This window comes from Macaca fascicularis, chromosome 1 (assembly GCF_037993035.2).
Source record: "Macaca fascicularis isolate 582-1 chromosome 1, T2T-MFA8v1.1".
Classification (NCBI taxonomy): domain Eukaryota; kingdom Metazoa; phylum Chordata; class Mammalia; order Primates; family Cercopithecidae; genus Macaca; species Macaca fascicularis.
The window spans coordinates 67,900,883-67,917,144 of NC_088375.1; the positions used below are offsets into that span (position 1 = coordinate 67,900,883).

Genomic DNA, 16,262 nt, shown 5'->3' on the forward strand with positions numbered 1-16,262 from the left:
AATTAAAAAAGTATTTTGTAGGAAGATACTTTGTAATTATGTACATATCCTATTCCTCAAAAAATTTTTCATTTATTCATATATTTATTTATATCTATATGGACTCATAGTTTTCTCATTTATTCTATGAGCAATAATCAGTTACTGTATTTATTTTGAGCTCAGATGGTTAGTGGTCAGTGGGATCACTGTCAAGCTGATTTCTTCGTCCTTTTGACATATCCCCATCAGTCTTTGAACATCTCCTCACTTTCAATACACAAACTTTTCTAGGCTCATCATGTACTTTACCTGGCCTCACCCTGGAATTAGCCATTTCTTTAAATAATCCTGGTTCCTTTTAGTGGATAACAGATTTAGAAGCCAAGACCCAGGCACTCAGTGGACTCACTGCTGTCGAGGTGGTGGTGGTCACAAACCTCCTCAGTGAGCAAAGCTAGGATATTTATGTATGGGTGTATGTGCAAATATGTGCACACATATATGCACATTTGCACTAATAACTTCTATCTATGTATTTTTAAACTATGAGTTTATGTGGATTGTCCAATTCCAATGCAACGCCACAGAATTTGTTTCAGTTTTTTCCTTTTTCATATTTGTAACTCCCTTTTCCATCAGTAAGAAACCTGGCTGCCATTAACCTTAATATATTTGTTATTTGATTAGTCTGCACACATGTCCTCCCATCTCTCTGCACACATGCCCCCTTCACTCTGTTTGAGTTCTGATATCTCGTGCTGCCTTTCACACTTGTGGGTGTCCTCATGACCAGCTGAGCATGGGCTCTGATACCCGAGGTCAGCTTGCCCCACATTGGGTGCCCTCATCGTCCTTTCTAGACCCTGACTTCCTGCTTGAGTTTTAGCACCATGGTCCAGGACTCCCCCTTACTCCACATAGTTGCCCTCTTCACCCCACTTCGCCACCCTCACACTGGACACCATGTCCACGCTGCTTAGGCTGTAGTTTCCTGATAGGCCACCTGTCTGTACAGATGCGCGCCTTACCCTGCTAGTGCTCTGATGTTCTTCACCAGATACCCCTGTGTGTGGCACCCTCCTCACCCTCCTGGGTTTTCACAGTCCACCCCAGTCACCTGGCTCTATGGCCCTGATACTTCTCATTCTTTGACTTCACATTAGGTTGCTCTTCTTCCTCAATGCGAACACACTCCTTATCTTGTTTGGGCTCTGTTGCTCCAGGACAGGCTGCCCTCCCATGAGGAGCTTCCTTATCCTGCCATGGCTCTGACTTCCCTCACTGGGACTTTCTCACCTGCTTGGGCTTCAGCATGCTCTGTAGGACTGCCCCCATGTATGTGTGCTGTCTTTACCCTACTTTACACCTCAGTCTTGTCACTTTCTGAATTGAAAACCCTTCTCACCTGCCCTTGGGTTCTGACACTGTATGTTTGACTGACTCCACTCCCCAGTATGGACATGGACACCCTTCTTTCATCTCACTGGGGCCCAGGCCCCAAGATACCACACTGGGCTGGACATCTTCCCACTTGGGCTCTAACATGTGGCTCTGTACCGCTGTGACTTCCTTTGCTACCATCAGTGCAGCCCTCTGCCTTCCTCTGTCCCACTCAGTGGCTTTAGGGCTGAAATTTTCAGAAAGAGAAGAACAAAGGGGAAATTTCTGTCTTTTTAATGTCTATGGGATTTGAAATGATGTCCTCTTTTTATTCCTGGTATTCATAGTTTATGTAATCTCTTTTTTCCTGGACTCATCTCTTCTAGTAGTTTATCAATTTTATTTGTGTTTACAATGAATTTTATTTTGATGCTTTGTTATATGCTTGGTTTTTTATTTAATTTCTGCTCTATTATTTCATCCCTTCTACTTTCTTTGGATTTAATTTGCTATTTTTATTAACTTCTTTTTTTTACAATGAGTTTTTTTTTTAAATTATACTTTGAGTTCTGGGATACATGTGCAGAATGTGCAAGTTTGTTACATAGGTATACACGTGCCAGCTGGTTTGCTGCACCCAACAACCCGTCATCTACATTACGTATTTCTCCTAATGCTATCCCTCCCCAGCTTCCCACCCGCCGACAGGCCCCGGTGTGTGATGTTCCCCTCCCTGTGCCCATATGTTCTCATTGTTCAACTCCCACTTACGAGTGAGAACATGAGGTGTTTGGTTTTCTGTTCCTGTGTTAGCTTGCTGAGAATGATGGTTTCAAAGGATTGTAAATCATTCTACTATAAAGACACATGCACACGTGTGTTTATTGCAGCACTATTCACAATAGCAAAGACTTGGAACCAACCCAAATGCCCATCAATGATAGACTGGATAAAGAAAATGTGGCACATATACACCATGGAATACTATGCAGCCATAAAAAAGAATGAGTTCATGTCCTTTGTGTGGATATGGATGAAGCTGGAAACTATCATTCTTATTTTTGTTAACTTCTTGAAGTGGATTCTTAGACCGTTGTTTTTTAGCCTCCCACCTCTCCCCAATATTTTATGCTCAGACCTGTACATTTCCTTCTAAGCACAGATTAACCACATTCTACAAGTGGTTGTGTAGATCATTTTCATTATCATTCTCTTCAGGATATTTCTTTTTTATTTTTTTATTATACTTTAAGTTCTGGGATACATGTGCAGAATGTGCAGGTTTGTTACATAGGTATACACGTGCCATGATGGTTTACTGCAACCATCAACCCATCATCTACATTAGGTATTTCTCCTAATGCTATCCCTCCCCTAGCTCCCCACCCCCGGACATGCCTGTGTGTGATGTTCCCCTCCCTGTGTCCATGTGTTCTCACTGTTCAACTCCCACTTGTGAGTGAGAACATACGGTGTTTGATTTTCTGTTCCTGTGTTAGTTTGCTGAGAATGATGGTTTCCAGCTTCATCCATGTCCCTGCAAAGGACATGAACTCATCCTTTTCTATGGCTGCATAGTATTCCATGGTGTATTTGTGCCACATTTTCTTAATCCAGTCTATCACTGATGGGCATTTGGGTTGGTTCAACTGATGGGCATTTGGGTTGTGAACAGTGCTGCAATAACCATACGTGTGCATGTGTCTTTATAGTAGAATGATTTGTAATCCTTTGGCTGTATACCCTGTAATGGGATTGCTGGGTCAAATGGTATTTCTGGTTCTAGATCCTTGAGGAATCGCCACACTGTCTTCCACAATGGTTGAACTAATTTACACTCCCACCAACAGTGTAAAAGCACACCTATTTTTCCACAACCTCTCCAGCGTCTGTTGTTTTCTGACTTTTTAATGACCACTATCTTCAGGATATTTCTAATTTATATTGTGATTTCTTCTTTGATCCATGGATTATTTTGAAGTATGTTTTAATCTCTAGTTATTTTCATTTACATTTCTGTACATTTTCTAGTTACAGTTTTGTTTCTGATTTCTAGTTTAATTCTGTAGTGGTCATGTCACCAGTGGATGTCTTGACTATGAGTCGTCCAGATTCTTGGTGTTTTGAACAAAGAATTGGATAAAATGCACAAACAAAGCAACAAAAAAAATGAAGCAATGAACTCATAGATTTATGCTAACATAGATTTAAGCATAGTGAAACAAAATTACACTCCACAGAGCAGCCCAAGAGGACTGGCTACAGAATTTTCTGTGGTTTAAAAACCCTCTAGCGGTTTCCCATTGGTTACTTGGCTACCTCCTATGTAATGAAGGACTGACCTGTGACCAGCCTGATTGGTTGGAGGAGGTGACCAACAGAGGCTAAAGTGAAGTTACAGAGTTACCCGTGAAGACTTGGCTGGTCACCAGTCTGACTGTGGGAGGGGACCAATCAGAGGTACTTCCCATTTTTCATCTGCCACACAGTGCAAAGGGAGTAGCCTCTGATCCTTTTGTTACTTGGGTATGGAGAGCTGGGGTTTTACTTTTGATTCAGTTCTAGGAAGTCAGCATGGCCTTAGGTTTCCTGCCTTCAGACTTTATTCTCCTGCCTCGTTTAGAAAACATCCTCTTCATGCTTCCAATTTGTGAAATGTATTGAGACTTAATTTATTGCCCAGCATATAATCAATTTTGGCAGATTTCCACAGGCACTTGAAAAAAAAAAGAATTCTGCAGTTGTTGAATATACATCTTTTTTTTTAGAGCTGTGGTTCTCACCACTGTTTTAAAAGAACCACAGGTCATATGCCGTGTGTGCACACATGCTATTTTTTCTATGGTAAGAAAATACTTCATCTTGTTTTGCAGGTGCTATGCAATATGCAGATGGTAAATTAAAATGCTTAAAATATATCCATGCCTAAATCCTTTTATAGATATGTTATTTATATAGAAATAGGGGTATGAAATTAGGTAATAAAGCAAGAACTAAAGTAATAGGAGGGCATCATCACGTGGTGTTTGATAGTTCCATAGAAATTTCTTCTTAAGGTTGATGTTTACAGTGTAATTTAACAATAATAATATAAAATTTGTTGCTTTATAAAATTATTTAAAAATTTTTCTTATATCAATTACATTTAAGCCAACTCAGTACACTATGTAGACTAAAAAGAGATTGCAAACATTTGAAAAGGAGGGATCTTCAGAGCTATATTTTTTAATGAAATTTTTATTCCACCTACATTTGTGTGTTCTACACTTTAAAAAATAAAATGCAAAAATAAAGTGAAAAGTAAAGATAAAAGTGTGGTGTTACTATTTTCAAAACTTGAAGGATATGGTGTGGCTAAAATAAATTTTATATATTCACAGCTTTAATGTTGTTTCTCTCAAATCCAGAAAACAGTAGTGAAGTCTACCCATTGAGCCCACTTAACATCTTTATATATCACAAACCCATTTTGTGTAACTTGTGCCTTGGTCTCTGGAGCAAGAGTTACACTAAATCTAAAGTAGCACCAGATGCCTGGAGCTCAGCTGTGATAATTCACTTAGTTGGCCCACAGCTAGGCAGGGACCTAATATAAAAAAGCAAACCAAAGGAAATAAGGTATAACATTATTACCAGACTGAAATTATCCTGTGCTGGCATATCAAAAGGAACCTCAGAAAAGGATTGTTATATTGAGGAAAAAAAATACTCTGATCAAGAAAACAGGCCTGGCACAGTGCCTTATACCTGTAATCAACACCTTGGGATGCTGAGGCAGATTGCTTGAGCCCAGGAATTCAGGATCAGCCTGGGCAACATGGGAAGACCCTGTCTCTACAAACAGTTTTTAAAATTAGCCAGGCATGGTGGCACATGCCTATAGTTCCAGCTACTTGGGAGGCTGAGGAGGGGGGATCACTTGAGCCTAGGAGGTCAAGACTGCAGTGAGCCATGTTCACTGGATCATGAACTGGATCATGTTTGTTTTGTAACCAACATTCTTTCTCTTTCATCCTCCCTCCTGGATCCTACATTGTTTAGGCATCTACTCTTTTCCACATAGGTACGAAGAGTGAAGCTGGCCCCATCCCCAGCTTCAAATTTTGATGGCTTCTGATTAATTTCAGACAATTATGGTCATCCCATTTCTTCTACCAGTGATGGGTTTAGGAATAGACATGTGACCCAGGTCTGTGCATTGAGATCTGTGAGGCAATATGCTCAAGACTTCTAGGAAAGATCACCTGTCTTCTAAGAAAAAAGGTAAAGGAGTAGATGGTGTGCTGACTCCCAAAACCACTTACGTTGGAAAATTTTTAATTGACTTCATGTTACAGTATTTAGGTATTACCCTTTAATTCGGTGGCTAATTAAATATGCACTTTTAAAGGGGCAGAGGATGTCAGTTTAATGATTGATAAACTTTGTCCTATCACTTGAGAATATATTTGGAAACAGCAGAAAATCCAAATACTGTTTTTTCTTTTTCTTTAACAAATAGGGATTTGTCTCAGCCATCAAGTTTGGCGGTAGGTATTTAGTGATGTTTCAGATACCCGGACTTTTCATTTTCCTGCTTCTGCCTTCCTAGCTTTCATTCTCGTACTTACCACTGTATGGTCACAAGGTAGCTGCTACTCCTCCAAGAAGGAAGCAGGGGAAAGGCAAAGGGACAAAGGGGCATGCCAGTAGAGTCTGGCTGCTTTTATCAGGAAAACAAAACTTTCCTGGAAGGTTCACTCTGAAATCTGCTTAGATCGGCCACTCCTAATCGGAATGCTGCTTAGGAGAAAAAGAGGTTATGGATGGAGTCAAGTCAGTCTGCCAGCGGTGGCAGCCACACATAGTTACCCACCCCACATAAATGGATCAAGCTAATTAACCGCCTAAAACCACTTGTCTCTTTACTATTCTGTAATTCTGTGGGTTATTTTGCTATGACTTGCAACATGTCTAATCTGTCTTCTTGAATTCAGCTTCAACTATATTAATTCAGCCACTTTTTTACTTTTTGCTTATGTTATAAACTAAAGTTAGTACAGCCGGCCCTCCATGTATGTGGATTCTACATCTGTGAATTCAACCAACCTCAGATGGAAAATATTTGAAAAAATGTATGGTTTCTATCAGACTTTTTCTTATTATTTCCCAAACAATACAGTATTACAACATTTACATAGCATTCACATTTGTGTTAGATATTGTAAGTAACATCGAGATGATTTAAAGTATGTGGGAGGATGTACTTAGGTTATATGTAAATACTACACCATTTTGTAATAGGTACTTGAGCATTTTTGCGTTTTGGTATTTGAGAGGGAATAGTGGGGTTAGAACCAGTTCCCCACATATGCTGAGAGATGACTCTGTGGATAGACTATTAGACTCACTAGGTAAGACATTTAGTTTTACTTTTTTTCCAAAATTGGGGCCTCTGAGCAACTATGTAAATTTGTGCTACATTTGTGCAAATTATTATTTTTCATTTGAACCAAGCATTGTGGTAATTTTTAAATGAAGCTTATAGTTCTTATGTAACTTTTTATCTTAGGAAGAACAGAGGAACTATTGAATGTTTGAACTGAACTCCATATCAATGATAATACAAACTACTGTTTCAGGGTCCCTTGAGAAAAGAGATGCACAGTTCATTAAAAGAAAAAAAAAAGATCAGTGTTTACATTTAGTGTTTAGCATTGCATTCAGAATTTGTCTACAAAGACTTAACTGTTCTTAAATTATGTACTGGGCTCTATTTCCCTCCTGTCCCCAACTCTGTCCTTGTTCACAGATACATTTATTCTCAATCCCTGAGATAAATAATTGAGGTAAAAATTAAAAGGAGAATTTTAGAGTGAAAGAAAATGTGGTTTCATGTTAACTGCTAGAGGTAGAGATGCCTACTATAGGCAAAATGGAGTCATAATTTACAAAGAATACAGACACAGCTGTAGAGTGGGATAGAGTGCCATTATAATGGAGAAGAGACAGAACACAGCCTCCAATCTTTGCTGATTGATGGATGTTAGCAAACAGGGAATGGGCCTGATTCACAGTACACCTCATTTTAGGATTCTGGATCCAGAACAGATATAGAAAAACATTTCTGACACTGCCAGCTGAATGCTGGTTTAAGTTCATCTCAGTAACTGAAGAACATAGGTGAGTTCTTGTTGAACACAGTTGAAGAACAAGCAGAGGTATTATGTTTGTTTTTCCAACCATATTTGTATTGCTTTGACCCTAGGGTGGCCACAGATCACAGGGTAACAGATGAAGTATGTATACATCAGGATTGTTTTGAGACAGACAAATAAATACACTGTTTAATACTTATCACTCCCTCATTTTTATGATATGTAACAGGATCTTTCTTCATATATGACTTTTATTTTTGCTAATCTTATTATGCAGGAGGTGAGGAGTGGGAAACCAGATTATTTTATTTGTGCCTCTGAACTAGGGAAGAAGAGGTCATTAGTAAATCTAATAGTTATGTTGCCATCAATTTTTTGATCCAGTTTTCAAAAGTTATTTACAGTTATTGTGTGTAACACTATACTGCATGTTGAGGCTAATTGGAAACAGTGACCAGATTCTTAATCATTATCAGGAAACTGCATTCAGAGAATGAGAAGAACACCCCCGCTGGATGAATTGCAGCCACCACCATATCAGGATGACAGTGGTTCTCCCCATCTGTCATGTACACCCTCAGAAATTGGGGACAGTAAATGTGAATTTTCCCACTGCAGCAACAGTCCAAGATGCTCATATAACAAGTGCCCAAGTGAAGGAAGCACAGGTCATGAAATAGAAAGTTTTCATAATAAAGGATATGAAGAAGATGTTCCAAGTGACAGCACTGCAGTCCTGAGCCCTGAAGTAAGTAAAAGCACATAGAAGTTTGAAAATGAATGTTATTTGGAGGAGGATAATCCTGTGCTTCTCCTCTTGGTAAGAAGAATTGATTTTATCACTATCTTATTCCTTTGTAACTTATAGTACCAGTATCCATCCTTAATCTAATCTTTATCCAACAAACTTACCAGGAATGTCCCAACTAGTCTTCAACTGCCCCCACTCCCCAACCCCAAGCCCCACCACCAAAGGAAGATGGGTACCTACAGATGTTTTTTTTTTAACACTTTGTATAAAACATTCTAGAATAATTGATTTTATCATTTATTTCATCTTGAGGCTACTATTTGTATTATTTTATTTTATTTTGGAATTTTTTTTTACTATGAGAAGGTTACTCAATGTTTCACAAGTCTTTCATAATCTTATTGTATTTTCATATCATAGAAAATACAAGGGATAAATGATGATCAGCTTTACTAATGAAATTTGAATCCATGGCTTCATGCATTCAGAGTGGCTGGTTGGTTGGGCTTTAAGTTTACTTACTGTTTTGGAGCAAAAATGTGAAAATGACAACAAAAATAATTTTGTGGCCGTTGTGAAGTATTACTGTATTCTAAAAAGAAGTTGTTTTAATGTTTCTGTCATAATGAAAACAAAAAAGGCAATCTAGTGGTTTTATAAGTTAGTATTTAGATTTACTTTCAAGTTTTTTTGTTTTTGTTTTGAAACAGGGTCTCGCTCTGTCACTCAGAACAGAGTGCAGTGGCGCAATCACAGCTCACTGCAGCTTCGTCCCACCTCAGCTTCCCAAGTAACTGATACTACAGGTGTGTATCACCACACCTACAAATTTTTTAATTTTTTTGTAGAGACAGGGTTTCACTATGTTGCCCAGGCTGGTCTCAAATTCCTGGGCTCAAGCAGTCTTCCTGCTTCAGCTTCCCAAAGTGCTGGGTTTGCAGGCATGAGCCACTGCACCCAGCCTACTTAAAAGTTTTAGATTGCAAGTTTTTACTGCTTTTGTTCCAGACAACATTCAGTAATACCGAAATATGTCCGTATTCTTACCAGACGAATTTTCAGATCTGCTGCCAAAATTAAATAATAGATGTAGTTTCCTAATACCCAGAACAATTAAGCTATGGATAGAATTTCCTTAATTTTAAGCTTTTCTTTTATAATTGTTAAAAATACCTTGTATCTGTTATTGCTTTTTTTAGTATTTCTAGTATTACAGTATCTGACCTAGAAGAAAATTATACATTGATATTTTAAGTTTAATATATCATTATTTTATTATTTTTCATGATGTATGTTTCTTTGTGTTCCATTACCTAAACAAATTTGAGACAGCTGTTTTGTAGCTTTGTAAACTACATATACAGCTCACAAGTTAACAGTGAAGTCTGGATTGTGGGATTAATAAACAACAACAAAATACTATCACCACTGTGTCAGGAATTTTGCTATGAGCTTTATGTAGTCTGCTCATTTAATTCTAACAACCACATCTTTAGGAAGTTATTATCTCCATTTTATAAATGAAAACATTAAGAGTCAGAGAGCTAAACAATTTGACTAAGTATAAGCAGCTCTTAAATAGTGGAACTACAGTTCAAACCCGGGTCTGTCTGACTGCCAAAACGGTGCTCTTAACAACTATATTATATTGTCTTTTTTGATCCAAAACGTTGTGTGAGAAATTACTTTGATTCAGTGGTACCCTCCAACATTACCAGGCAAACTCTCTCAGAGGACTAAAGGACCAAAGTAAGATGCTCAAATTATGTATGTGTGTGTGTGTGAGAGAGAGTGTGTGTGTGTGTTTTAATCCATTTCACATACAAAGCAAGAAGTAAGAGGAGCTAGATGAAATCAGAAATCCGTTAACACACCTAGGGATAAGCTGCAAGTGGGTATAGGTAGCAAGACCACACTGTGTGAGTCCTGGTTTATGCAGTGCCCATACATCCTATCTCACTGTCTCTTTTCCATCAGCATTCCTATTTATGATGTAACAAGGACCAGAGTTGAGATTTGAACAAGGGTACCAAGAGCCAACAGCATACACTTGTTTGTTTTGTGGGAGAGATATAGTTATACTCCTGACCATCACTTAAACTTGTCAGTTAGCCTGCTAGGCAGTTGTAGGTTTTATCTGCATTTCTTAAGTAGAGCACATGGGTGACAGAGCTGTCAGCCCAGAGGCTACATGATCGTGGCTTGTGCATTTCATCCCTTTCTATAGGTAACACTCATTTGATCCATCATATTTTCTATTTAATCTTTCTTTGGCATATGTTGTAAGTTATTAACTATTTGTATTTAATATCTTATGAATTCTGCCTATGTCTCACAAGCTACTTCTTAACTCACTCTCTATAGTTATCACACACTGTGAGTTTTGTCCGTATTTCAGAAGCTGCTAACTTGCTATCTGTAACCACTTCTTTGGAATTTCCTCCATCCTGCTTATTTTTGTGTCTTCTGTAGTAGCATTGAATGTGCTCAAACTATGTAGCAAATGCACATTACAGAAATATTTAGATGTGAATGCTGATAGCCTATGCTAATATAAAATTCACTTTTGTGTTTTTTCAAGTTTATTTTGCATCCTTGTAATAGATATTATGTGTCAGATAGAAAATTCTCACTTTTCTCTTGGTTTAATCCAGGCTGTAGTTATCTTAGAGCCTATCCACATATATGATTAAACTGAGAGAGGAGAGAAGGTTCAGAAGAATTCCATGGGAAGGAGTTTATAGACGCTGTTGATGACCTATTGCTATCTAGATAAAGTTTTTTTAAAACTGGTCCAGATACCTTGAAAGGAAGAATTGTTTGCTTATTGCCTATTTTCAGAATGCAAATAATGTCTTTTATCTGTAAATGTTCTACCCTTTCAACACTGGGTTTCACAAGAAACCAGTGTTGTTGTTGGCATGTTTGGAAAAAAAAGAAAAAACAATCAGGGAGGCACCAAGAGAAACAAAATTGAAAAATAGCTATCTAGGACCTGATAAACATTTTTATTGCCTGAAAATCTTAGCTGTCATGATGCTGTTTTAGAAAATCTTTAATTGAAATACCAAAACCATATAATTAATAATCTTTAATTACCAATTATAAAGTAGTATACATTAAAACATTTTGCTCTAAACTGTAAATTTTTTTAATAGAATAAGAATATGTTTTGATTTTCTCATACTATATTAAAAACTGAATTCTCTTATGGGAATTTATTCCTTCCCCCCAAGTATTGTTCTTCTGTTGTTTTTTTCCCCCATACATTATACCAACTAGCATGTAAGATTTATAAGACCAAAGACTAACTGGGCATGGTGACTCCACACCTGTAATCCCAGCACTTTGGGAAGCCGAGGCAGGAGGGTTGCTTGAGCCCAAGAGTTTGAAACCAGCCTGGGTAACATAGTAAGACTTTTGTCTCTACTAAAAATCAAAAAATTTAGCCAGGTGTGGTGGTGTGTGCCTGTGGTACCAGCTATTCAGGAGGCTGAGGCAGGAGGATTACTTGAGCATGGGAGGCCAAGGCTGCAGTGAGCTGTGATTGTGCCATTGCACTCCAGCCTGGTTGACAAAGCAAGACTCTGTCAAAAAAAAAAAAAAAAATTAAGGACTCATGTCTTTTTAGTTCTCTCTGCAGAAAGAAGCACTCACCCGACCTAAAATAGGGCTTGGCACATAGTAGGTACAGTAGTTACGGTACATGTTAAGCTGCTACAACAAAAAGACCCCTCAGCCCCCACCAAATACAATGGCTAAGGAACACAGAAACTTACTTCTCTTTTGTTTAACAACAGTGCATGGTGAGCAGGGGGCTTTGCTCTATGAGATTATTCAGGGACCCAGTTCCTTCTCTTCTGTTGCTCTGCCTTGCCCTAGGGTGTTGTCCTAGTCCACATGGTCTGAGCAGACCCACACATCCTGACTGTATATCTGCTTGTGAGAAGAGTGAGACAGAGAGTGGAGAGCAAGTAATTTCTTATATAAACCTGATCTGGATGTTTCACACATAAATTATTTTTGCCTCCCATTGGCCGAAGCTGAGTCATGTAGTCGTATGAGCTATAATAGAGGCACTGAAGTATATATAGTCTCTTATGGACAGTGTTTTTTCTTTTTTTTTTTTTTTTACACAAAGTCTCACTCTGTCACTGAGACTGGAGTCCACTGGCATGATCTTGGCACACTGCAACCTCTGCCTCCCTGGCTCGAGCGATTCTCCTGCCTCACCCACCTGAGTAGCTGGGACTACAGGCACCTACCACCCATACCCAGTTAAGTTTTGTATTTTTAGTAGAGATGGGGTTTCACCATGTTGGCCAGGCTGGTCTCAAACTCCTGACCTCAAGTGATCTGCCTACCTCGGCTCCCCAAATCTTGCGGGTAGTATTTCTAGCTAACACTCAGGAGGATTTTGTTTTGTTTTATTTTGTTTTGTAAATGGAAAAAGAGAAGACTGAGATTCAGTAGTATTCACTGCCACTCAAAGTTTAGAAAATTTTAAAAATTTATTAAATTGGCCCACATTTTGAAATGAGAATTATTTAAGATTTATTAAAATACTTGAAGACGCAGAGTGGTATAGTTGAAAGGTCAGAGACCTAGGTTTGACATTGTTGGTAACTAGCTAAAACCCCTATTACATTCTAGATAGATAGACTGGAAGGAATTTGAGACAATTACAGGAAAAATGGTTATAATTTCTTTTAATTTCATAGTTAAAATGTACCATTTCAGCCTTTCATGAACTTTTAAAATGTGTGTTCTGTCATTTTAAATAGTCATTAATGTTAGAAAATAATGTGTTTTTAATTGTGGTTAGAAATTGAAGTAAATATAGTCTATGTTACGGAAAGTAAATATTTGCTAATATTTTGAGACCTTTATTTATGCTTTCACATTTCCATTGATTTTTAAGTCTAAATATCTTTATATTTTATTACAGATTGGGGTGTTTTAGAACAAACTCTGAAGACGGAACCAAATTTTTTAATAGCATTATACTTTTACTTATGTTCTGTTCCTCTGCAGCCTGATACTGTGCTGTCAGTGGCATTGTTTATAACATTGAAAGTAAAATGTAGTAGTTTTCTACAAAAGGAGCAGATATACCCACTAAAGGATATATTTTAAATTATCATTTATAAAAACATACATCACACTTTCTCAGAATTGTAATGGTGAATATTAAATTCTAAACGTGTCTTTATTATCATAAGTTTTGAGTTTAACTTACTGCTTATAGTAATCTCGCCCTATAGGGTTGCTTTTGGTTGTAGTTGACAGTTAATTGTTATCGTATTACTTTCTTTGTGGCAGAATTGTTTTCACATCACAAGGCTTTCACATCACAAAGCAGAGAGACTGTTTAGAATGGTATTTCCTTCTAAAGAAATACCAAGTATTTATTGACATGCTAGGTTAAATAATTGAGTTAAAAACTCTAACATTTAAATTTTCTTTGCTTAGGATATGTCAGCTCAAGGATCATCATCACAGCTTCCTAAACCTTTTGATCCTGAGCCAGAAGCTAAATATGGCACACTGGATGTGACTTTTGACTATGACTCACAAGAACAGAAGCTTCTGGTAACAGTGACAGCTGTCACAGACATCCCAACATATAACAGGACAGGTGGCAACTCATGGCAAGTACACCTTGTTCTTCTACCTATAAAGAAACAGAGAGCAAAAACCAGCATCCAGAGAGGACCATGCCCTGTCTTCACAGAAACATTTAAATTTAATCATGTTGAATCTGAGATGATTGGAAATTACGCAGTTCGGTTTAGACTGTATGGTGTACATCGCATGAAAAAAGAAAAGATTGTGGGGGAAAAGATTTTTTATTTAACAAAATTGAATCTTCAAGGGAAAATGTCATTGCCTGTGATATTGGAACCTTCTTACAATCATTCTGTGAGTATCTCATCAAATGGCCTGAATATAGTTTATGTTCATGGTTTATAGTGTGCACAATTTTAAAAATCTTTAATCAAGCCAACAAGTTTGTCAGTCTATTTTTTAACATAGTAATCATGCCTTTTCAAAAATATCTAAGCCCTGGATAGATAGATATACTTTTTCTTACCTAAAAAAGTTGCCCTTGAAGATAATTTGTGATTTATGTCTTTTATTTTATCCTTCACAGAGTTTTGGCCCAGGGTTTTACATGTTTGTTATTTTGTTGAACATTTATTAAATGTTTGATTATGAAGTCATCCAAACTCCTTATAGATTTTTTTTTCCAGGTTAAAATTAGGCAATGCATTCAGAAGTATCAGCCCCATATATTATTTGCTATATGGCAGAAAGGATTTGCCCTTACAGAATATGTACTGCTCCCTAGGTCATGACTGGATATGTTTCCAGAACTTCTGTGAAATTATTTTAAAGTTTCAAAATAAATCTGGCCTCAGTAGACTTTCCACCCTTTTTAAACAGATTGTGAAGTATTTCCAGAGAACCCTTAAGCTTAGTACTTTGAGCTAGTTCTCTCTTTTCTCTTTTTGTCCTCCAGATGATAATCACATACAAATCTCTCTCTCTGTCTTCATATTTTAAACTAAATTCCCACAAGGCATTGCAAATCACAGGAGAGAAATGTCTGCACTGTTTATTTAAACCAGGGAGATACATTATGCCACATTTAGATTATGAAAAAATCTGTGATATGCTATAAGTGTGCATTACGGTTTATATTTATTCCTCTCTGTTATATTGAAAACAAAGCATTTTTAAAATATAAATATACAGATTTTAGAATATATTTATATTTTAAAATAAAGGTATATTATTTTAGTGTTGTTTTAAGCTTTTAAATGTGTAAGCTTCAGTCCAAGTAGTTTAGGGTCTCATTGCATTTACACCAGGCAACATTTTATGGTGTAGGAACTTCATTCACAGTCACACCATACCAGTTTAACTAAATGATTTCAATGTCTTTATGTACAAATGATGATGGTAAATATAGTATATTCATATGGGTTTCTAGGATAAGAATTAATATATTTTGGGAAAATTGATAACTTGCTATCCTTTTAAATTTTCAGAATTATCATTTTGAGGAAATGCCTTTTTAAAATAATAGCAGCAGCTTATAAGAGGGGAGAAAAAAGAGTGCAGGCAATATTTCAGGGGGAAAAGAACAAATTTTTCATAAAATTTAATCTACAGTTATTAATATGATTTCTAAACTTTTTCATTATTTGGTCTGGGTGATCACTAGTTATTCTGTGGAAAATACACCCTTATCTAGAAATAACGTATTTAAATTAGCAGAGAAAGACTCTGTCATCAAGAGGTATGTAATTTATCTGTTCCCAATTGTGTTTCAATTACATTCATTTCACAAAGAGAATGAAGTCATAGAAAATAATACTGTCTTATCTCTGTTCAAACTAAGCAATTTTTTAATGGACCTACATTACATGTGTTAGCTTCGGGTCATTGATTCTATAATCTTTTTCTGCCAACCAGTACAATAATTTCTGAGGAAAAAGTGCTAAATAAATAGCTTGTAAGACATAACATTTCTTTTTTATTAACTTTTATTTTAAGTTCAGGGGTACATGTGCAGGTTTGTTATATAGGTAAACTTGTGTCATGGGGGTTTGTTTTACAGATTATTTCATCACCCAGGTATAAAGCCCAGGACCTAATAGTTAATTTTCCTGATCCTCTATCTTCTCCCACCCACCACCCTCTGATAGGCCCCATTGTCTGTTGTTCCTCTCTAAAGATGTAACATTTGTATTTGAATAAAACTATCCATCTTCTGCCCTTAGAGAATGTTTTCTCTGTGTTGACATGCTTCTCAAATTTAGTACCCTATATTTAATTATTCTTCTTTATTACTTTCCTTCTTTCTCCACCTTCTCAAATCTCATTGGTTCCTTTTGGCTTCTGTGCTATCAGTTATTTAGTTGTTAAAATATACCAATAGAATGTATATATTCTATATATACTATAGTATTAATGTTCTCTTTGCTTAAGTTTTAATATTAACT

General features: G+C 36.9%; 1 protein-coding gene across 14 annotated transcripts in view; it reads left to right on the plus strand.

The window, feature by feature from the left end:
* SYT14 (synaptotagmin 14) overlaps nucleotides 1–16,262 on the plus strand; it is a 222,629-nt gene that overhangs the window by 139,673 nt on the left and 66,694 nt on the right. For 12 of the 14 annotated variants that reach the window (XM_005540725.4, XM_005540726.4, XM_065541184.2 and 9 more), the window contains 2 exons: nucleotides 7,976–8,247; nucleotides 13,723–14,172. In XM_005540725.4, the coding sequence (XP_005540782.1) occupies nucleotides 7,976–8,247; nucleotides 13,723–14,172 (722 nt within the window). Of the gene's footprint in view, nucleotides 1–7,975; nucleotides 8,248–13,722; nucleotides 14,173–16,262 lie in introns of those variants that run through there. The other 2 variants (XM_074026607.1, XM_074026606.1) reach the window with 2 other exon arrangements.